General features: G+C 40.3%; 1 protein-coding gene across 1 annotated transcript in view; it reads left to right on the top strand.

The window, feature by feature from the left end:
* LOC126248849 (uncharacterized) overlaps positions 1-25,483 on the top strand; it is a 158,110-nt gene that overhangs the window by 120,200 nt on the left and 12,427 nt on the right. The window contains exon 3 of the mRNA XM_049950276.1: positions 15,499-15,648. Within this exon, the coding sequence (XP_049806233.1) occupies positions 15,499-15,648 (150 nt within the window). The remainder of the gene's footprint in view (positions 1-15,498; positions 15,649-25,483) is intronic.

Here is a 25,483-nt window from a genome sequence, read left to right as displayed (position 1 = left end):
TTTCAAGCAGATAATGTAGTGGAGATGAATACTGAATTAAAGAACTTTCTATTGGGCAATACCAGGTACTCAACTCAAGAGTATCTTCTCAGAAACTCTTAAATTTGATGTTTTAGGTTAATGTAGGGACTCCATAAAACAAATTACCCATGGTGTCTCATGGTAACACAATTTCTCAGCAAGAGTGAAGCTTTCTCAGAAGAGAGTTCATGTTTCAGGTTTCCTGATGCTGTTCAGGAAACAGGTGTATCACAGTGTGTGACTGAAATGGCATGGCAGCTGGAAACATACTCCAGAGTTGAAGTAAGTGGGACGATATGAGCCTTGAGGGCAAAACATCTAAACTGCACACAGGTTCATGATGAAATTCTGGTGATATGTGAACCAAATGCAAAATTTGGTTAAGCAGAAGTTAAATGATTCCAACAATTTGACCAAGGCTGCTCAGACACAGGTGATGCTGGTCAGGAAGTCCAGATCTTACACCATGTGATTTTCCAGTGATGAGGATATTCACGCAGCAGTTCTTCAATGACTCTGTTACCTCAAGGCAGATTTCTATCATCGAGGCATTGAATATATTCTGACCATTGTGTACAGAGACTTTGTGACTATGTTCAAAAATAATGCAATGAATCTGTGTCACTCTGAAGTGTAGTGCAGCACTCAATAAAAGTTAGTTGGTGTGCTACAATAATGTGTAACTTACTTTTTGAAGTCCAAAGATATGTGCGCATGACACACTATCCATGTTACAGACTACTGTTAAGCTGAGGCTAATGACAAACCTTAGCACCAAGTTGATCAACACCATGACACCAGTAAAGCAAAAGCTATTTAATATCTTAGGTTTGAAAAGGAAGGAAAAGGAAAATGGCAATGTCTTTGCTTAAGAAACCATCATGGCGTTTACTTAAAATAATTTAGTGAAACCCCATAAAAAATAGGTCAGGATTGCCATCTGGAGATTAGAATCAAATATCTTCTGCAATGCTTTCTGCAAAAATTATTTTGAGCAGTGACTTCAAGAGACAGCACAACACACAAATATTTTAAAACAACATACCAGACCTCTTCGCAACAAAAAATTCTAAGGAAGTACACTACTGGCCATTAAAATTGCTACACCAAGAAGAAATGCAGATGACAAACAGGTATTCATTGGACAAATATATTATACTAAAACTGACATGTGATTACATTTTCAAGCATTTTGGATGCATAGATCCTGAAAAATCAGTACCCAGAACAACCACCTCTGGCCGTAATTACGGCCTTGATACGCCTGGGCATTGAGTCAAACAGAGCTTGGATGGCGTGTACACGTACAGCTGCCCATGCAGCTTCCACACGATACCACAGTTCATCAAGAGTAGTGACTGGTGTATTGTGAAGAGCCAGTTGCTCGGCCACCATTGATCAGACGTTTTCAATTGGTGAGAGATCTGGAGAATGTGCTGGGCAGGGCAGCAGTCAAACATTTTCCATATCCAGAAAGGCCCGTACAGGACCTGCAACTTGTGATCATGCATTATCCTGCTTAAATGTAGGGTTTCACAGGGATCAAATGAAGGGTAGAACCATGGGTCGTAACACATCTGAAATGTAACATCCACTGTTCAAAGGGCTGTCAATGTGAACAAGAGGTGACCAAGACGTGTAACCAATGGCACTCCATACCATCATGCCGGGCGATATGCCAGTATGGCGATGACGAATACATGCTTCCAATGTGTGTTCACCGCGAAGTCGCCAAACATGGATGCGACCATCATGATGCTGTAAACAGAACCTGGATTCATCTGAAAAAATGACGTTTTGCCATTCATGCACCCAGGTTCGTTGTTGAGTACACCATCGCAGGTGTCTATGATGCAGCATCAAGGGTAACCGCAGCCATGGTCTCCGAGCTGATAGTCCATGCTGCTGCAAACATCGTCGAACTGTTCGTGCAGATGGTTGTTGTTTTGCAAGCGTCCCCATCTGTTGACTCAGGGATCGAGACGTGGCTGCACGGTCCACTACAGCCATGCAGATAAGATGCCTCTCATCTCAACTGCTAGTGATACAAGGCTGCTGGGATCCAGCACGGCATTCTGTATAACCCTGCTGAACCCACCGATTCCATATTCTGCTAACAGTCATTGGATCTCGACGAACGCGAGCAGCAATGTCATGATACGATAAACCGCAATCACGATAGGCTAAAATCCGACCTTTATCAAAGTTGGAAACGTGATGGTACGCATTTCTCCTCCTTACACGAGGCATCACAACGTTTCACCACGCAATGCCGGTCAACTGCTGTTTGTGTATGAGAAATCGGTTGGAAACTTTCCTCATGTCAGCACATTGTAGGTGTCGCCACCGGTGCGAACCTTGTGTGAATGCTCTGAAAAGCTAATCATTAGCATATCACAGCATCTTCTTCCTGTCAGTTAAATTTTGCGTCTGTAGCATGTCATCTTCATGGTGTAGCAATTTTAATGGCCAGTAGCGTAGATTCTTATCAGATGATGATATCTTTTACCATCTATTAACATCATCAAAAGATCGAAATATATTTCAAAATAGTGTAGGCAAGATATCTGCAAGGTAAAAAAAGTGGCAATTGATCCTAAACAAAAAATATTGGGTCCACCACATGAATACCAAAAGATTCCTTTAAATTTTGGTTACATGAATCACGCAGATTTGAAAGGTGTCGATTCAACTAAATACCAAAGGATTATTTTGAACAACTTAAATTGGTATCATTATATAGGAAAGTTTTGGGGGAGGGGATGAAAACCAAAGATTGAGGTTTATTGGCAGAACACTTAGAAGGTGCAATAAATCTACTAAAGAGACAGCTTACACTATGCTTGCCCATACTCTTTGGAATATTTTTACACAGTATGGGAGCCTGGCCATATAGGATTGACAGTGAATATCAAAAAAGTTCAAAGAATGGCAGCTCTTTTTTATTATTCCAAAGTAGTGGAGGGGGTGTTAAGGATATGATAAGCGAGAGGGGTGGTTAATAGTAATAACAAAGGCTTTTTAATTGTGATGACTTTCCATAAAATTTCAGTCATCAACTTTCTCCTATGACTGCCAAACTATTTTGTTGTCTCCCACCCACATAGGGAGAAATGACAGAATGGGACAATAGGGAAATAGTCTGAAAGTTGTTCTGTGAACCTTCTCGCAAACGCTTAAGTGTGAATTCCAGAGTAATCAAGTAGATGTACATTTATTTACCACCAGATGACATACAAATCATATGTTAATGATGAAAGTTTCTGCTTCCCTATAAGTAAGATCATGCATTTACACTCCTGGAAATTGGAATAAGAACACCGTGAATTCATTGTCCCAGGAAGGGGAAACTTTATTGACACATTCCTGGGGTCAGATACATTACATGATCACACTGACAGAACCACAGGCACATAGACACAGGCAACAGAGCATGCACAATGTCGGCACTAGTACAGTGTATATCCACCTTTTGCAGCAATGCAGGCTGCTATTCTCCCATGGAGACGATCGTAGAGATGCTGGATGTAGTCCTGTGGAACGGCTTGCCATTCCATTTCCACCTGGCGCCTCAGTTGGACCAGCGTTCGTGCTGGACGTGCAGACCGCGTGAGACGACGCTTCATCCAGTCCCAAACATGCTCAATGGGGGACAGATCCGGCGATCTTGCTGGCCAGGGTAGTTGACTTACACCTTCTAGAGCACGTTGGGTGGCACGGGATACATGCGGACGTGCATTGTCCTGTTGGAACAGCAAGTTCCCTTGCCGGTCTAGGAATGGTAGAACGATGGGTTCGATGACGGTTTGGATGTACCGTGCACTATTCAGTGTCCCCTCGACGATCACCAGTGGTGTATGGCCAGTGTAGGAGATCGCTCCCCACACCATGATGCCGGGTGTTGGCCCTGTGTGCCTCGGTCGTATGCAGTCCTGATTGTGGCGCTCACCTACACGGCGCCAAACACGCATACGACCATCATTGGCACCAAGGCAGAAGCGACTCTCATCGCTGAAGACGACACGTCTCCATTCGTCCTTCCATTCACGCCTGTCGCGACACCACTGGAGGCGGGCTGCACGATGTTGGGGCGTGAGCGGAAGACGGCCTAACGGTGTGCGGGACCGTAGCCCAGCTTCATGGAGATGGTTGCGAATGGTCCTCACCGATACCCCAGGAGCAACAGTGTCCCTAATTTGCTGGGAAGTGGCGGTGCGGTCCCCTACGGCACTGCGTAGGATCCTACAGTCTTGGCGTGCATCCGTGCGTCGCTGCGGTCCGGTCCCAGGTCGACGGGCACGTGCACCTTCCGCCGACCACTGGCGACAACATCGATGTACTGTGGAGACCTCACGCCCCACGTATTGAGCAATTCGGCGGTACGTCCACCCGGCCTCCCGCATGCCCTCTATACGCCCTCGCTCAAAGTCCGTCAACTGCACATACGGTTCACGTCCACGCTGTCGCGGCATGCTACCAGTGTTAAAGATTGCGATGGAGCTCCGTATGCCACGGCAAACTGGCTGACACTGACGGCGGTGGTGCACAAATGCTGCGCAGCTAGCGCCATTCGACGGCCAACACCGCGGTTCCTGGTGTGTCCGCTGTGCCGTGCGTGTGATCATTGCTTGTACAGCCCTCTCACAGTGTCCGGAGCAAGTATGGTGGGTCTGACACACCGGTGTCAATGTGTTCTTTTTTTCATTTCCAGGAGTGTATTCTGGTGGAAACATAGCATTATGAAATAACAGATAATTTTTAATATTAATGCATTTTATAATTTTTGAATGTACTGCTGTTGTCACCTTCACATTTGTAATATAATAAGTTTAATGATATGCTAATTATTATTATTCAAATCTTTCAATAGTGTTTTCATTAGTTACTGACTGTTTTTAATATACAGTTAAGTAGTGCCTAGTAGCATATCAGCTACGATTATTCTAATTCTTGTGGCTATTATGCAGCAACCAAATGGATTTTCCTGAAACATACATTTTTCCCCATCTGCAGAGGACTTCTTAGGTGGAGGAAGATTATGGGTGGAAGGGGGTTGTGGCTTCTATAGTTCACTGTGTCCACCAGCTCTCTGCTGTATCTAGTGAAATTTTATAGCAAAGGATATTTGTGCCAAGGCATGATGTCACATGTTTTCTTTTAAATGTGAATACCATTGGCTGTTGTTGTATGCTCTCAGATACCATCACTATTGCCATGCGAAAGGAGACTGGTCTCCCTCCTCTTCAGTATTGGAAGCCATATACCATTTAGCTTAACACTTTTATCTTATTGACTGAAATTATTGTTGTGTTTGGTAGACTCGAGTGCCTCTCTCTACAGCTTATCACAGTACTCTCTTGGCTGGCAGGGCCTGAATTTAATAAATCGAAACTGATGGTTTCCTAACTGCAAAATTTCTTGAGCTACAGTTCACCTACTCTTTTCTTCTGCTCTTTATTTATTTATTTATTTATATACTTGTTCCATAGATCTGTACATGTGAGCAAGTCACTCAGATGTGGAACGTGTCAATGTACATAATAAAATACATAGAATAAAGACATTGTTATAGTATTAATAACAGTGCACAAAAGTCATACTTATTAGCTTAAAAACTAGTCAACATAAATGTGGAGATAGCAATTTCATATTTAGGGCATTATTGCATCTATTTTAACCTTGAACAGTAATCAAAACTTCCCACTTTGGGTTTAAAAGTGACCCAAAAATGGAAATGAGAAAAACAGGAATTTTTGCATTAGGGCATTATTACATTAGTTTAACAGTAAACAGTGTCAAAAAATTTATAAACATCTTTCCAATCTGGGTTTTACTTATTTCTCTGAAAGAATTCCTCTAGTGAATAAAGTGAGGTCTCAAGTAAATAATTTTTCAAGCTACGTTTAAATACTGATGTACTACTCCTTATACTTTTGATGCTGTTGGGTAGGGAATTGAAAATTTTCGTTCCAGCGTACTTTACCCCTTTATGAATAAGTGTCAAGTTCTTTAACTCACAGTGGAAATCCTCTTTTCTTCTGGTGTTATGTTCATGATGTAGGCAATTCGTTTCATACAGAGTTGGGTTATTTATTATGAAGCACATCAGTGAATATATGTACTGAGATGTTGCTGTCAGTATTTCAAGTCGTTTAAAAAGATTTCGACATGAGGTTCATGGGGGTACACCACAAATGATTCTTATTGCTCTTTTTTGTGCTGTGAGGATTTTCTTTGCGGCAGGTGTATTGCCCCAGAAGATGATGCCATAACACATGACTGAATGAAAATAGCCAAAGTAAGCTGACTTTGAGATGGTAATGTCATTGAAGCATGACAAAATTCGTAAAGCAAATGTTGCCGACGTCAGCCGTTTTAGTGTTTGTAGAACGTGATGTTCCCAGTTCAGCTTACTGTCCACATATACGCCTAGGAATTTTGATAAGTACACTTGCTTTATCATCTGATCATTCTGTGTGATAACTATTTCTTTTGGGTTTTTGTGGGTTGTCTGGAACTGGATAAAATTGGTTTTTTTTCAGGTTTATTGAAAGGGAGTTAGTACTAAACCAACCCAGAACTTCTTTAAGGATATCATTGACCTCGGATTCTAAGTCAGTAGTTGACACATTGTCCACCACAATGCTCGTATCATCAGCGAACATTGTAAATTTACACTGCTTATTGATGGATAAAGGCAGGTCATTAACATATATGAGGAACAACAAGGGCCCAAGCACTGATCCCTGTGGTACTCCATGCTGCACAATTCCCCACTCAGAGTCCACTATATATTGTGATACACTATCTGAAACATCTAGAATAATCTTCTGCTTCCTATTTTCGAGGTACGATTTTAACCGGTTATAGTTGCCTCTATCCTCTTCCATTAGCTTTGCCACTGTTCTCTTTATAGTACACCTGCACACAATTCATGATTTTTGTATGCCACTGCTTTTTCTAGTGGTTGGTGAGCATCCTTTGCTTACCTTACACATTCCTGTATTTAATTTGTGGGTATCTGTACTACATTGATATGTCAGTTTCCCAAGATCTTTCCTACACGGTGAGTGACATTTTTAATGACGGATAAAGATACCTTTGGTTTGGTTGGTGGTTGTACACAACTGTGGCCTTTCTATGATGGTTATAACATTGTTTGTACAGCTGAGGGCGAGTGCTAATTTCTTAACAACACAGTAGTAAGGTATTTCACTTTTTCTCCAAGTAACTCCAGTTCACATATTGCTCTTTTTCTGCTGTGGATGGTGATTTAAATCCTGATGTTGCTGACAGTCTGTGTGTTATGGTTTTCCCACAGACATTGTGTCCCCAGGCTACTGTTTAATTCCTTGAAAAATGAAACATTCAAATTGTAGTATTTATGACTGAGGCAAACAACACACTATGGTTGATGTGCTCAGGTACCCAATAAAATGGAATTTTATTGAGTCTAATAAACAAAATACAGTACCATCAACTTGGGGGAATTTGCACTAGAAGTGTAACTTCAACAAAGTACCTTGTTGAATTCAATATTTTCCAATGCTAAAAATTAAATTAGTGTAATGTTGGTAGTTATGCAATCGATAGTATATATCGATGTATGAAAATAACATAACTTTTTAATTTGGCAACCCCGAGGCACTGACTGTGGTATGCTGCAAAGAAGCAGTTAAGATTTCATATTTGAAAAATCACTGTGTACTTCTGTATTACAATGAGAAGGTAAGAAATTTATGATGTATATAATTTGTTAAGTAGGTCTAGTTTTTAGTTATACTAAATAAACTATCATGAATTTTTCACAAAATCTCTTTGACTGATTATAATCATGAACTATTAAAAAAAAGTGGAAAATTAGCAGGGTTACTTTACACAACATTTATTTCATGTTCTTTTTCTATATTTGAGATTTCAAAATGCTGAGAGTTTGTGAAAGGAGTCCAGGGACAACAAAATATTGCAGCTATACTATGGAGAATTTAAGGAGAGCATTTAAGACCACTCTGAAATGCAGAGGGGAAAAGTTTGGCATCCTCATGAAAACAATTTTGAGTAAATTTAAAAGAAAACAAGTTCAAATGGTTGCCAGTCAGTGTATTTTAAATTTGACTGAAGAAAAAGGAATGGTAGAGGCCATAATGACTTGTAGTTACTGACATCAACTTCTAGATTTAAATGATATAAGAATGACTGCAAAATCATACCTCAATAAATGTGGACACAGAGAGGTTAGATTCAAAAATAATTTATGGGGAGAGGACTGGGTTTGGCTATTTGTAAAAAGAGGCAAGACTCACGTACAGAAATGGACCTGCTCAAACATCAAAAGATACCATGCCGAAGTGGGCAGAAATGATATTATTGCCTACTTTAATAACCTCAAAATAACTATGATGCCACTGACCTCACTGATGACTGGTAAAAAATTGGCAGTTGTGAGACAAGGTCAGAAATACCATGAAAATAACAAAATGTGCAAAATTTGTGTAGTCACTCCAGTTGACAGTAACAGTTTCCTGGAGAATGAGTTGGCACTACTCCATTAGGTCTCATTTTTAATCACTGAAGCACTGTAATGTCCTACTAAATAAGCACTGATAATGCACTGGAGTGTCCTAGTGGGTACTCACTGACATTGCCAGGGGATGTTCGTATGTGGATGAAGTCCATAGTGATAGTGTCCCATGAGACGGGCTTGAAGACAAGTCAGAGATGAAATCCCACAAAGTGATAAGCTGAAGTAGACTCCAACTGATGGACTGCTAGGCGCTGGCAGTGTAGAGTGTACAGGGCACTCAGTGGAAGAGCTTTGATTGACGGACGGCTTGGCACAGCTGGCGTAGAGCCCAGAGCATAGAATCCTCCTGGAGAAACAACTCCAATTCAGTAACCACTAGGCATAAGGCAAACAGTGTGAACTGATTGCAGAGTGGTCAGGTAGTGACCTAAATACTCATACAGTAGAAGGATATTGACAGAACCACAGAATCAAGGTAGAGCTGCAATTGCAGCACTGTTTGCAGTAATGTTTCTGCCTCTGGTGGAAAGGCTGGTGCCACATGGTACAGTGGTGACTATTGGAGTTTGTTTGTAAACTACCCAGCATATTTGTTGTGGTTGTGGACTGCTTTTGTCTGAGCTCCAGAGGAAGTGTCATTCATGGGCCAGAGCTGTGGCAACCTGCAGTACACGACTGTACGGTGGGTGGCTGTGTTGGGAGGCATGGACCTGGGGATTGTTGGCTGAAGGCGAGTGGCTTAAATGTGATCATGACACATGAATCTGGCTCAGATGAGCACTGGCAGGAGAGAACCTGAAAAAGAGAGACATGCAGTCTCATTTTGTTATTAGGTGGAGCTGGATACTCGATGGGGCAATGGAGACATGAGGTTATAATGGTGGAAGGTCGATTTGGCTGCCAAAGGGACTGCCAGAGGCAAGACCTTGTGTGATCCAGGTTTGCATCAAAATTACCAGAAGTGTGAAACTGAAGGGCTAGGGAAGTCTTGCAGTTGGCCTGAGTAGAGTGTCCAGATGAGGAACAGCTCCAACCCTCATGTCACAAGAAGACCTTGTGACTGCACCTGGTGCCACTGGTGCGAGGAGACCTCAACAAGCGACCAAGCAGGTTCGCAAAGAACATTGATTATTGGAAGGCATATTTTATTTTGTTCAATTGTTACAACCAAAAGCCACACCAAAACCTAATTTAGACATTCAACGACTGAAGGAACTGTCTGTTAAAGAAAACTACGTGACTGACATAAATAACTGATTTACAGCATTGCAAGAAACTAAGGAGGAAATATCTAACTGGAGTCCTAGACTCTATAGAAGTGGAAAGCAGGAATAGAAACTCAAAGAAGTTCTTTCAGTATTCAAAGAAAAGTACGAGTGGTTATCAAAGTGAAAACCTATTCATAAAAGATAAAAATCAAAATATGCTATCACAGCTGGAAGATATCCTAGAAAGATGGAAAGAGTATTTCTCAGAAATGTTAAATTGCAGTGATCAGCATATAACCTACAATTATGCAATGTCTGAGAGTGACAGCATTAATAATGACGAATGTAGAATCACAGAACAGGAAGTGATCCACACCATTCAAAAGCCAAAAAACAACAAGACAACAGGCGAGGACCAGATATCAGTAGAGGTGTTAAATGAGGGTAGAAGCAAACTACACAAAGAAGTTTATAACCTTTTCACAATGATATGGAAAACTGAAACACTGCCTGGAGATTGGAAAACTGCTATAATTTGTCCCATACATGAGAAAGGAAACAGAATGGAGTGTGGAAATTACAGAGGAATCAGTTTGCTGAACATAACATACAAAATCCTGTCAATGATCATTCTGGAACAACTTCAACCTTATGCAGAAAACATTATTCAAGACTACCCGGCTGGATTTCGAACAAACCGTTCCACAACTGAAAATTTGTTTACTATACAACATATCTTTGAGAAATACTGGGAATTTAACAAAAACATCCACTGTCTCTTCATTGACTTCCAGAGAGCCTATGACAGCATCCACAGAAGTAGCCTCTATAACACATTACAAGAATTTAGTATACCCAGTAAAATCATTAGGATGATACAACTGTGCATGGATGGCTCTCGGGCAGCAGTAAAGTTCAGAGGATCCATATCCCCCACCTTTCCAATTAAAACAGGCTTATGACAAGGAGATGCTCTTTTATTTGTCCTCTTCAACCTTGCACTAGAGAAAGTGGTCCGAGAGAGTAATTTACAGCTATACAATGGTCTCCAATTCAAACACAGTGAAGTAAAACTCCTGGCTTAAGCAGATGATGCAGTGTTGCTGAGTGAAACTGAAGAACTGAAAGACATGTACAGGTCTCTCAGGAATAGTGCCAGCAAAACGGGGTTTTTGATTAACCAAGAGAAAACAGAATATATGGAAATAGGTCGAGTCATAGACCCAAAACCTTGCTTTTAAGTAGACCAACATTCTAAATTCAAAAAAGTTCTTCATTTTAAATACCTTGGATCACATTTAAACAGTAAAAATATCATAACAATGGATATAAATGAAAGAATAGCCTCAGGATCAAGATGTCTGTACTCACCAAGCAACCCACTCAAAAGTAAAGCTTTGTCAATTGCCATAAAGATGAAGATATACAATACTGTCATCTGCCCCATAGTACTGTACGGTTCAGAAAGCTGGATGCTTACAAAGAATGAAAGAGAAAAACTGAATGTGTTTGAAAGAAAAATAATGAGAAAAATCTGGGGCCTGTTTTGGAGAATGGCATATGGAGAATTCAAAAGAACAATGAAATTTATCAGTTAATGAAGCAAGCCACTATCAATCAGAAATTAAAGAGTAGGAGACTGCAATGGGCTGGACATGTGGCTAGAATGGAAAACAACAGAATCACCAAGAAAGCATTTGAAGGAAGAATATTGTATTTTGTTATGTTGCTCATCTGAAACCAGTGCAAAGCATGAGGTGTGTGGCCTTTCCGGGGTATAATAGGAGAAGTGTGTGAGATCCCTCAGGAGGTGCAGAAGGGACCTGACAGGGCTGGGTTGTGGGTAAGCAGGGAAGGATGGCCCACGAGAGCCAGACCAGAAGCATGTAAAGTCTGCAATGTGATGCCAGAAGCAATGATGCCATTGGACATGGTGATGCCACTGAAAGCAATGATGCCTGCAGCAGTGCTGATGGCTCTTGTGAGGTCACTCTGCAAAGTGTTGGTGGCATGAAAAGGTGCCACTGGAGGAACAGGAGACGGAAGGAAATGGCATGTGAGCGTGGGTTAATGGGAACATGAAAAGATTCTGTGTCAGAGGCTGGGGAAAGGCTGCAAGGTGGTGGGAGTCTTGAAAGTTTTGAGTATGTAATTAAAAAATGAAAGCCTGGAAGGTGTTAAAGAGTGGCATGGAGAATACCATGAAATGTGTAAGGTGTTGAAATGTGGCATGGAGGATGCCACAGAATATGTAATGTGTGGATGAGCGCTGGGAATGGGGCAAAGAGAACAGAAGGGTATCCAGGAAGATGCTACAGAATGTAGAGTGTGCTGTACAGGATGGCGGGTATGGGCAGGCGGTGGGCGTTATGGAATAATAGAGTAATTTTTAGAGAAAGGCCATTTATTGGCTAAAGCATGTTGAAAGGGGATACATAGGCCTAGGGAGGTGAGGGTGAGCCAGAGCTTACAATTTGGCGAACATTGTTCGCGAAGCTACCGAAAGTGGTTGTCTGCCAAAACTAAGTCCACAGTGCCGTAGCACCGGGAGAAGCGGGAGATTTTCTGTGCTACAGGGCGCGCATCCGACTCACGGGTGAGCAAGAATACAAGAGAGCGGGCCCGGTGACGGGCGGCCAGGTATATTCGACGCACCACGTGGCTTCCTCCACCCTGATTGGTCAGGACCGAGCAAACCATGCGGGCGGCATGGAACTTTCCAGAGCGTTGCCTGCTAAGCGACGCCTGGGGCGGTGTTACCTCGTAAGCATATGAGAGAGGCGCATGATCAAGGTGCCCTTTCTCGGTGCTGACTTCCTGTTACTAGACCGTGGGACGAAAGAATTTACAGGCAGCTAACACTGCCGGCCGTGGCTTGGTCATAATGGAAAAATTAAGTTACCGGTTTGAGGCTCATATAATAAAGTAAAATCCCTTATTGTCTGGCTCATCCTTTACAGTGCATTGGAGCATGAAAATTGTCAGAGTAAGCATTGAATTGGTCCCGAAAGTGGATATATGACTGGTAGGATGGTTTTTAGCTGGGTTAAGGAACAGAAGAATGTGATAGGGGCGAGCACCAAAATAAGCAAGGAGAAAAATTAAGAGAGACAGTTGGCACTGAGAGCGCATATATGCAGCGAAAATTATCAGCAATGGTCTGAAGTAGTGCCTGGGTATGGAAGGCTACTCTGGGAAAGAATAAAACTGTGGGGACATAATCCTTAAGTCAAGTATTCTCCTCTCTATGGTAGTGGGGACAAGAACGTTGAGTCTTCAATCCTTGGTGCTGGTGAGTGTGACTAAATGTTGCAAACATTGATCCTCGTCACCACTGTAGGAACACGGAGGATGTAAATATTGACTCTCATGATCATTGCAGTGGGACAAGTAGGAATCAGACTATGATCTGAATCACCACTGTAGTAGGACAATGAGGGAGCAAACAGTGATCCTTGTTGCCATTGTAGTGAGACAAGAAAGGAGCAGATAGTGATCCTTGTCACCATTGTAGTGTTCATGAGTGAGGGTACCAACACACTATGATTTATGTGCCTAGGTAGACAATAACAATGGAACGTCATGGAGTCTAATAAAAAAATACAATAACAGTTTCCTGGAATCTGAGTTGGCATTAGCATTGTCCTGGATTGTCCTAGGAGGTAACCACTAACATAACACAGGGATGTTAATACATGGATGAAGCCCACAGCAATAGCACCTCACAAGGCAATGAGCCTGCAGACAAAATGCTGTGAAGTGGTGAGCTTTGGTGGACTCTGATTGGTGACCTGCTAGGCATGGCTAGCACAGAGTGCAGAGCATAGAACATGCTGAAAGAACTCTGACTGAGGAACTGCTAGGTGCAGTCAGTGTTAAGCCCAGAGTGTGAACTGACTGCAGAGCAGTTGGACAATTACCTACATCCTCATCTCGTAGAAGGATACTGGCAGAGGCACATGACTCACAGAATCGAGGCACTGCTGTGATGGCAGCACCATTTGCAGTGATGCTTGTGCCTCTGATAGTGAGGCTGATACCACTTGGTACTGTGGCAGCTGCTGGAAGTTCAGTTGTTAACAACTCATAGTATTTGTGTGTTGCTGCAGATTATTTTCATCTGAGTTCCAGAGGAAGTGTCATTAGTGGGCCAGAACTGCAGCAACCTGTGGTGATCAAGTGAACAGTTTGTGGTTCTGTCAACAGGAGATACAGCACAAACTACATAATCTGCTGCAGATGGGAACAAAACATTAGGTTTATCATTAATTCACATACTGCATTTTGTAAACGTTAACATGTACAAGAGTCTTCAGGAATGTGTAACACACTAAGCTATATATTAATAGGCAGAAGCAACTATCATGGGCTGCTCCTGTATAGTAATCTAGCAACTAATGGTAATCAGTTAACATTTTTATTACTTTTAATACATTATAAAACAGGATATTATATCATAAGTAGAAAAGCAGATATTCAGAAGTAAACTTCTCCACATAATGTTTTTATTATTGCTTCACACTAAACATTTATATAACTATACTGGTTTGAGAAAATACTATCAGTTATCTATATGGAAAACTTAAAATTTGTTTACACTGAAACATTTTGTTAAGAAGAATTTACATCCTAGCACCCAAAATATTCTGACAAATTATAAAGGAGTTCCAGTAAAGTAATCTTTCCTTTAATTTTGAATATCTTGGATTTTTCAGTTTATGGCCCAATTTGGATGGGTGACTTGTTAAAGACTTTTGCACCAGTCTATTCAGAGTCCTTATCAAGGCTGCGCAGCTGTATGGGTATTATTTTTACTTCCAATATTGTGGCTAAGAATTTCACAATTCATCCTAAACACCGTCTTATCACTAACCAAAATTATATTAATCAGTAAATATATTGGCACACAAGTGTAAGAAACTCAAGATACCTGTAGAAGTTTTGCAAGCTATTTGAATGTTGACATATATTTTCTTACTTTTGCCAGTGAACAAGCTGTAAGGCTGTTCTACACAACCATCGATGGTGCTAGATACAGAAAATGCCAATGACATATTTTATCTTGTTTAATTATACCAGAGCTGAGTTAATGAGATCATATATTACTACCTCTATGGATAATCTTTTATGGAAACCAAACTGAGTATTTTGTAAAAGGCTACTATCAGTAAAGTTGTTCAGTCTTCTGTTATAACCTACCTTACCAAAAAATGTTGACAATATGATGAGGAGGGAGATGGATCTATTACTAAAGGCGACTTCTTAATCTCCAAATTTACAAATTAGGTATTACTATTGTAGCCTAATTATGTGACTATAAAGGTAGCACAAATATAGGGGGGGGGGGGCAGGGTGGCGGAGCGGACAGTGTTATCAAGTAGTTGGAAAGAGGTTTTAGTACTCTGGTTGAAACACCAGCGCTGTAGCCAGAACAGTTATTGATTTTCAGTGAACTGATTTTTGTAATCTCTGTAACACTTCAGCTTGCAAACCCAATGTCTGCTAATGCACTTCAGCTTGCAAACCTGGTGTCTGCTAATGGAATTTGCTTAAAAAAAATCCTCTTGGAAATGACAAAATAGCCCAGATATTTTTACAATTGTAAAATTCCTAACTATTAAAGCTTACCTTTAAATGTGATCGTCCACAATCTGAGCAAGAAAGTTTGTATTTAAAAAATTACTTTACATGCTCACTGGATTAGACCTTCAGATTTTAAATGTTACCAAACTTTTAATTTTTCAGTGGCTAGTGCTGTGAAGTGCTACATTTGCAGCTGGAATCCAAGAGATTATGACAATGATACATGTACAACAGACAATTTCAATCCACAGCGTACAAGAACAGATGAATGTGATGCAGGATGTGAGACTGTCATCATGAGAGACAGCAATGGTAAGAATGGTGACAAGTTGGTACCTTGTTTCAAAAATTATCGTTGCTTTATGATTGGTATTCCTTTTATATTTGGTATTGTAACTTCACACCAAAATTTTGGCTATGATTTATATTCATTTATATTGCTAAATCTAAATTACAGAAGAACAGAGTGCGTACGAATGAAATGTGAAACTATTTCCTAACATAAAGCTTTTTGCTTATAGTAGGCCTAATAGGCATTTGATTCTATCGTGTTATAAAAATGGACATTTGTACCAAAACAGTCTCATTTATTTGGTGTGTTACAAAATTGCTGCCTTATTAGAAAGGCCTATTTTGTTTTATCTAGCAGACAGTGACAAAATAGACGTAATCCTATCGAGAAACCACACCAGTCTTGGGTATTATTTGTATTAACACCTTTTTCAGTATTAGACAACAACATTTCAAATTTTCATGTAGCAAAATGTTTGAAGAACTTTGATGCGGTTATAGATTCTTTCGCAGAAAGGAAGGCACGCCATGTTAAGCTGTAGCAAGATTAGAGAGAAAAAAATGCTAGGAGCTAAGGTTTGAGTTCAGATTTTCTGAAGAGTTCTTGTTCTCTAGGTTACAAATAATCCCATCCGCTATTAATTGCGAGATTTTTTTAAGAGGGGCAGGCTGTCAAACTGGCCGACTGGGAGCAGGAGAGGCACCACAGGACATTTCAACTTCTACTGTCCTGAATATAGTTTAGACGTGCGGTAGAAAAATGCTTTATGAAGAGGCATGGCACTGCACTTTGGCACACTTAAGATCAAATAATGTCTTACATTTCCTCGAATACATGTTTTATGTTTCATACTTTTCAGAAAGATGTACGCTACAAGATGAACATATTTTGAAAGTTCAATTGTTTTTTAGTATTGACCCGGTTCGCAAATGTTGTAGATCTGTGGCTGATGCCCAGAGCAGTCTGAGTTATAGTGGGTAGTCTCCATGTGACCCGTGTTTACATTAGTGATTTTGCTGTTTCCCCTTCGTTTACTCTCAAGTCAAATGAAAACAAAACAGATATCTGTGGCCTGGAGCTATCAAGTGAATTAAAACACATTCACATAATTATGGAAGGCTGAATGATGTCATTAAATTCATATTTTATTTCCACCTTTCTGACAGTCAAGCATTAATCACCTTGTGGAACAATGAAGTTATTTTTGTCTGTTTGCTAAATAAATTTGACTTTTGTTAACCTTCTCCGCAGAGGCAGTTAATGTATTTGAAACGAAATGTTTAATTCCACAGTACTGGCTACTTTCAACAGTTCGCTGCATTTCAAGTGCACGTTTTCATTTTCTAGCATGAATGGCATTATGCCATAATAAAGAACCAAACATGATATAATATAGTAATGGTGCTCCAAGAAAATTTACATCCCGAAAACCACACTGAAAAGCTTAATATCAGGTTGAGGTCTACTTCAAAAAAATGGTTCAAATGGCTCTGAGCACTATGGGACTCCACATCTGTGGTCATAAGTCACCTAGAACTTAGAACTACTTAAACCTAAATAACCTAAGGACATCACACACATCCATGCCCGAGGCAGGATTCAAACCTACGACCGTAGCAGTCGCGCGGTTCCTGACTGAGCGCCTAGAACCGCTAGACCACCACGGCCAGCCGAGGTCTACTTCACTGGGAATCTGGACATACGAATGTGCACTTTAAGTATGCACTTTCAATGTGCACATTTTAGTATGGTTCACGAAATTCAGATGCTCTTGGAGTATCCTCTGATGTCTTGTTTCTTTTATGAAATAATGTATGATCTTTTAATATTTTACACGTACATACATACGGACTTCCTACATCATGACAGCTACCCAAGCGCGGTATCACCTGGTATCTGCGCTCTCTGGCAACTGCTGAAACGAACCTATTCCTAACAGGGCGCGAGAAAATATTGCGAATAGTGGTTTGAAAAGTGTTACTTTCAAAGTAAATATCCTCTTACGTAAGTTGGACAAAGTGCAAGAATGTACCATGAATTTATTAAATCACAGAGTGTTTGACTCTCATTTAAAAATCAACTCTTTGATGACGAGCCATTTAGAAGAATTTCATAACCTGAAGATCAGATATTTATGACATTATTAAAAATTTTACTGGCACATTTGTGTGATATATCTTAAAGTGTAACACGCGAAAAAAATATCAACAGAGTATGTGAAAGCTTAGCTTCTCTTGCAGTTTGAGACCAATATTATATGTGAAAGCTTTGTTTTTCTTGTAGCAACACTATGTATATTAATTTAAATTATTAACTTTCCCTGTTTGTGTGTTCGTGCTACGTAACAAGTTATGTTGCTGTTGGCTGACTACATCACGTATCCGATGCTCTGAATATCCGCTGTCATCAGCTGGCGAGATCACGTGACATGAGCTATGAACGGCTTACAAAAGCGCATCGAAATCTTGATTTCAATTATTTGGAAAGTAACACGCAGTGTTTGGTGGAATTCCAATGTATACTTTCGTAATACGAAAATACACAGCGTAAATGTTGCTGAACATCAAAGATATTTCCAAAACGTGTTGTTTTCCCTGATTTTCGTTTCCTAAAGTGCTGGGAAATTGTACGCCTCTGTATAAAACCATAACCATTCAAAGAATTGATAAGGGAAAATATACTGTCACCCGGGAGAAAGAGTATTTTTAACCAGGAAATCCGGGATATTTTGTTTCCCTTGTTCTCGTATACACCCTGTTAAAGTAACTGAGCAAGAAAGTATGGGCAGGGATTACATTGTTGGACTAGCTTTCAACTTCATACATAACTTACCTCTGCCAAACATACCAGTATGCAGGACACATCCTATTTACGTCAGTTGTGGGTTAACTGTTTCTGCATTTATGATATAAAGTCCAGGTGTTCCACAATGTACTTGTATCATGAAGGTGAAGTGAAAAAAGGAGCGAATGAGATCTGTTCATTCCTGTACCATTACATTGAAAACTATGTACCGAAGAATGTTACAGAAGTACATCTGTTCTCAGACGGAGCACCTGGTCAAAATAAAAATAATACCATAGTAGAGGTGTGCCTTGCATTGAGAGACACTGAAATATTTTAAAAGATCACTCATTTCCCGAAAGAGCTCACTTGTTTCTCCCTTGTGACGGTGTGTTTGGAATCCTGAAGAGACAAGTACGGAAATGTGACCGAATTTACACCTAAAGAGTATGTGGAAATCATAGCAAACAGTATTTCTGTAGGCACAGTCATTATGGTGGAATATGCAGACATAATGGACATTGACACGTGGTGGCCTCGTATTTACACAAAAAAGCCCAGTCTAGTGAAGCAGCATAGTCTATGGAAAACAGTGCATCTCAAGATGCCTTGTCAAGAGAAACAAAGTTTTTCTGTGGCAATGTTCAAAGAATTTCGTTATGAAGCAACGAAGCCCGAAGCCGGGAGTCGTGACTGCCTACCTTTCCATTAACAACTGTCAGTCACTCCTTTAATCTAGAAAAAAACTAAACTCGCTTCGTTTTAAATTGGGTTGCAATAAAGTGTTAGGATCAATAAAAAGAAAACTGGAGAGTTTCAGAAACTAGTTAAGTACATCTATGGAGGAGACGCTGGAATTTTTTATGGGGAGATATTGAAACAGCCGACTACAAGTGATAACTCACTATGATAAATTATGAACTATCCAGAACTTTGAATTCTATGAAGTAGTTGTTTTCATGTTCAGTTGAAGATAATTTTCAATTAGTTAATCAATAAATTTGAATTTTAGACCAGAAATGTGTAATTTTGAATATGTTGAACTCATTAAAAGTGCTAAATTGCCTTGTTGACTGGAGAAAGGAACTATGTTATAAATTTTTAATTTTTTTTCAGAAGATGCTTTTTAGAATAGATGAATATTATTTTCATTCATAGTATGAATAATTAGCACGCAACAAATGCCGAAAATTTCAATGCAGTCTGTCAAATAGTTTAACAATAAGAGTGTTTTTTGTTTCTCCTGAAAAGTAAGAAAAAGGGGATTACAGAAGTGTCCGATTCCACCCATCTTCTTTGACCCATGATGTCATCAATATAGCGGAAATGGCTATTTTAAGCGTTTCCAATATGGTGCCTGTAATGTCACTACATGCACATGGCAACAAACACGAACATACATATAAATAAGACAATAACATCTTCCTCCAAATATACAATCAAAGTAAAGGGACAACCGCAGGAAATTGTGGGTTTTAGTGTGGGGACATGCTAAATATAATAGTAAAAAAAAAAGACACACACCACGATCCCAAAACACAAAAAACAACGAAAAAAATTACAACATTTCACTACACCAACAAAAAGCTACAGGAATCGGACACTTCTCTTGATGTAAAGGTCAACCACAGCTGACGGTAGCAAAACACCAATACCTACAACCAAAACTATGAAAATTGAAATCGGTCACTTCCTTGACCTATATAGGTCAACCACAACTATTGCTACCAAAAGACCAACACCTACAACTACCAAATCTGAAACCAAAACAACACACACACACACACACACACACACACAGAGAGAGAGAGAGTCATGTTTTCGAGACAAATACTACACTTCACAATCTCGGTGATCAGTCCAAATAACTGGAGGAATTTAATAACTGGCAACATGTCCTCCCCCATCTTCGACTGCAGCATAGCACTTATATTTCATTGTCAGATCCATACCTAACAACAGAAGTCACAAAATAAATTAAAGGTCTTACTGCACCACAAACAGCAAACCAATACCACCTAACAAGAACACCAAACACACAAACAAAACTGAACTACGAACACTGCCAGCAACTTCACACATCCGACACCAAGGCTCAAATGAACCCAATACAACACATTTCACTCAACACATACACTCACATCACCAGAGGGCACTATCAAACACAACAAGACCTCTACTAACACAACCACCTCATAAACCGTAATGGCGTCACACCGCAACACCAAAAGGAGACAGATGGAATCGGACGATTCCATTGACCCAGAAAAAGTTCCTTTCTCCACCGACCAATTCAATGTTTCTCCCAGTTGATGATGATTGAAATAACCAAACCTGGTCTAGAATAAATATAATATGTACAGTTGATGGCAAATAAAAGTGGTTTTCTTTAAATAACTTAGCTGTAGTTAGTTGCCAACACTAATTTTGAATTATAGTGGTGAAACAACTCTTTGTTTCTTTAATAAACTATTGACCCTAGAATCAAATGATGTACTTTTGTGTTGCTCTCAGTGATATCTACTTGCAAACATATTCACATGTCACTTTGATCACTTTGAAATTTGACCAATTGAACACTTTTTTAAACAAACCACTGGTGGAAAATGCCCAATTTTGCAGACATGCAACATTTATGGTTCCTTACTTTTTTATACACATACTTTGAAAACTGAGATCCCAGATAGACACACTCCTTGTTGGTGATATTTTTGGAGAACAAAACACACCTCTATGAAAAAAATAGGGATTTCACAAATGGTGATCTTTGGAAAATCAGCTTTGCTCTGTTCATCCATGAGATGGAACAGCAATCAGATTCTATTAAAAAATTTGCTGCTGATTTAGCTGCTATTTTAACCATAATCTCTCAAACAAAAAAAGTGCCCAGTAGTTGGAAGAAAGCACAGGTCATATCTATCTAATAGAATATTCTGAGGTTAAATGTAATGAGGAATCTCAAACAGAATGACCTCCTCCATGCCAATTAAAATCAATTCTGAAAATATCAGTTATACAAAACCCAGGTTTTTGCTTTCCTCATGTGACATCCTGAAAGCCATGGAGTGAGACAATCAGGTAGATGCAGTATTTCTTAACTTCCAAAAAGCATTTATCTCTGTAGCACAACAATGCTTCTTAACAAAAGTATGATAATATGGCATATCAAACAAAATTTTAGACTGTATTGAGGATTACTTGGTAAGGAAGAAACAGATTCTTGGATGGAGATAACTGACAGAGAAAACACTCTTGTGACCCATCGTCAAGTGTGTGTGGTCCATAACAGATAGGACTAACAGGATATAGAATGTATATAAAAGAAGGATACTGTGAATGGTGACAGGCTGTTTAATTCATGGGAGAGCATTACATAAAAAAGAAAAGAGATCCATTACCTTTTTATTATGCTATAGGTAAAAAATGACTGGCAACAGCAAAATACCAAAGGGTGGTCTAAGTGAAATGATAACATCTAACTGATTGTAGCAAAGTTGAGGCCAGGCTGAGACTCAATGGGAGAATCTTAAGGAAATATAGTTCATTGTGAAAGATGTGGATTACAAAATACTTGTTCAACTGATTCTTGAGTACTGCTTGTCAGTCAGGACCCTTACATGATTGGTTTAGTAAAAGAATATAAAGAAAAGAGAGAGATGTTTTGTCTTGCATCCGTTTCATAAGTGCAGGAACTCTATAGAAATGCTCATTTAACTCTTGTGGCAGACATAACAAGAGAAGCAGTGAACATTATGGAGATGTTTGTTGTTCAAATGCTGAGACTGTAAGTTTTAAGAAGAGTTGGGTAACATATCACTTTCTCCCACCTACATCTGACAAAATTACCACAGTGGAAAAAATCAGAGAAATCAGAGCTCCTATGGAGGTTTATCAACAACAATTCTTCCCACACGCCATTTCTGAATGGAAGGGGGAAGATGAGAAATGATGGTACACGAAGTACACTCCACAACACATCACAAAGTGGCTTGTGAAGTTCATAGGTACATCTAAATGTACATATAGACATTTATGTGAAATATATTTGCAATTGTAAATATGGACAACCATCAGCTGAATAATGGAATGATGACAATGAATATTTGTTCCGGATCAGGCCCAAACTCGAATTTACCACTTATTGCGAGCAGGTGCCTTACTGTTATACTACCTGAGCATGACCCACAGCCAGACTCAAACTTCCATATGTCGCCAACCACATGTTTACAACCTGTACTTGTACATCCATTAAGTATATTCCTGTCCAGGAGAGACATTTCATATGAAAGTCACTTGCCAAGTGTTCATGGATAAATACGATATTACAGTGCCTGTATTATTCCGAATTATAACGTAATGTTCCTTTGCATTGTAATGTAGAATAAGACAGGCACAGCAATATTGTATGTAGACATTTATAATAAAAGCATCATTCTCGACTGTTTGAACTATTTACACAATGTAAAAAAGAACCATCATGGCATTTGCCTTGAGTGATTTAGGGAAATCACAGAAAACCTAAATCAGGATGGCCGGGTGTGGGATTGAACCGTTGTCCTCCTGAATGCGAGTCCAGTGTGCTAACCACTGCACCACCTCGCTTGGTAAGGGAAAAGAATTCTCTAATGTAGCAGAGCAAATGGACAAATAGTAAGCAGTACATTCTGTGACTAATAGATCTTATAGACAACATTAAGAGAAATCAAACAGCCATAAGACCTAACTTTGGTGCTTTGTGACTCATGTACAATAAAGAATAATAATAATAACAATAGAAACCAGTGCATTGTATTTTCAGAGTCTATGGTAGTTCTGCTAACAGAACTTATACTACCTACATCTACTACATATTGTATACACACACATCAAAAAAGGTTTTGCACCACATCTGTTCCGAGTGTTCCGGAACCTGTACAGAAAATTGGATTAGAGATGAACATAAACATCATTTCCACCCTTTTTATTGCTCATGAATACCACACATTTCATGTTGTATCACCATACAGCGAGACCTTCAGAGGTGGTGTTCCAGATTTCTGTACACAACGGTACCTCTAATACCCAGTAGCACATCCTCATTGTGGCATACTATCCACATGTTCATCAAGGCACTGTTGTTCCAGATTGTCCCACTCCTCAACGGCAATTCGGTGTAGATCCCTCAGAGTGGTTGGTGGGTCATGTTGTCCATAAACACCTATCTTCAATCTATCCCAGGCATGTTCGATAGGGTTCATGTCTGGAGAACATACTGGCCACTCTAGTTGAGTGATGTCATTATCCTGAAGGAAGTCATTCACAAGTTGTGCACGATGGGGGTGAGAATTGTCATCCATGAAGACAAATGCCTCGCGAATATGCTGCTGATATGGTTGCACTATCGATCAGAGTGTGCATGAAGATGAATGCCTCATCAATATGCATTCACATATCGTACAGCCATTACGGCACCTTCCATGACCACCAGCGGTGTACGTAGGTTCCACATAATGCCACCCCAAAACAGCAGGGAACCTCTATCTTGTAGCATTAACTAGACAGTCAGGCAGCAGTAGCCGGCCGAGACACAAGCGGCAAAAGGGGAGTAACCGATATTGTGACTTTTATGAGTTCCTAACCGGGAGCGAACTTTATAATATCATCTGTATGCTTTAATAGTTTAGTTTCTTGAGTTTCTGTGTGTTAATTTAATATCTAATAGCCACAGTTCTCGCATTTTTGTTTGTGTCTGAATGTAAACTGATTTTGTGACATTACAAGTTCCTAATCAGGGGCGAATTATTTAGTTTCATCTGAGTGCTTTGGTAATTAGGGTTTTGAATCTCTGTATATTAATCTAATTTACTACACACAGTTCCTGAGTTTTCATCAGGGTATACAGTACAGTTGTGCAACATGCGCCAATAGTCTGTTTATCTGTATCATTTAGCTTTCCATGATCTTTAGTATGGACAGGGACTGATTGCTGTGTATGGATCGAGCTGAGTTGGTGACACTTCGCTCTCAGCTTCGGGCTGTGATGACTTCGGTTACACAGCTTGAGGCTGCAATGGATGGGCACCACTGATGTGGGGCAGCCACAGGGATCCAATGGACGTCCATCACATCTGAGTCCTCCTATCGGTCCTCACCAGTGGACAGCCCAGTTACTGCTTGCACTGAGGTTGATCCCTCACCTGTGGTCGAGTGGGAGGTTGCCTGGGGCGTAGCACGTGGTGAAAGGCTTCCCAGGTGGTCGTACGTAAAGCCTTTCTGGTTTGTCTGACAAACAGGTTCCAGATGCTGTCTGTGGCTGACACTGTCGCTGAGCCAGATGCTGTTGCCTGTCCTGTTTCAGAGGAAAACTCTCAGCCTGCAAGACCCAGACAATCACAGAGCGTGGGATTATTGATAGTTGGGAGCTCCAACATTAGACGTGTTGTGGGACCCCTTAGGGGTCAAGAAGGGGAAGAAAACCAATGTGCACTCTGTGTGCATACTGGGTACAGTGATACCAAATGTGGAATGGGTCCTCTCAGATGCCATGAAAAGCACAGGGTGCAGCCAACTGCAGGTGGTTGCTCACTTCAGTACCAATGATGCATGTCACTTTGGATCAGAAGAGATTCTCTCTGGTTTCGAGCAGGTAACAGAAGTGTAAAGGCTGCCAGTCTTGTTTGCAAGATGAAATCAGAGCTGACCATTTGCAGCATAGTCGACAGGACTGGTTGTGAACCTCTGGTACAGAGCCAAGTGGAGGTTCTGAATCAGAGGCTCAGACAGACCTGCAACCGTGTAGGTTGCAGATTCCTCGACTTGTGCCAAAGGGTGGTTGGGTTTCGGGATCTGCTGATAAATCAGGTGTCCACTATATGCAGGAGGTGGCTACGTGGATAGCAGGGGCTGCATGGCATGGACTGGGCAGTTTTTAGGTTAGAAGATCTCGGGAAAACGCAAGAAGGGCTTCAGTCACAAAGGGTGTAGGCCGAACACAGTAAGAACGAATATACAGGAACCATCGGTAAAACAGTTGTAAATTGTCATAGCTGTGTTGCAAAAGTACCAGAGCTCCAAACACTAATAGAAAGCACT

This window comes from Schistocerca nitens, chromosome 3 (genome assembly GCF_023898315.1).
Source record: "Schistocerca nitens isolate TAMUIC-IGC-003100 chromosome 3, iqSchNite1.1, whole genome shotgun sequence".
Lineage (NCBI taxonomy): Eukaryota > Metazoa > Arthropoda > Insecta > Orthoptera > Acrididae > Schistocerca > Schistocerca nitens.
The sequence above is the reverse complement of the archived record's forward strand: the minus strand, read 5'-3'. Positions and strand labels throughout refer to the sequence as shown.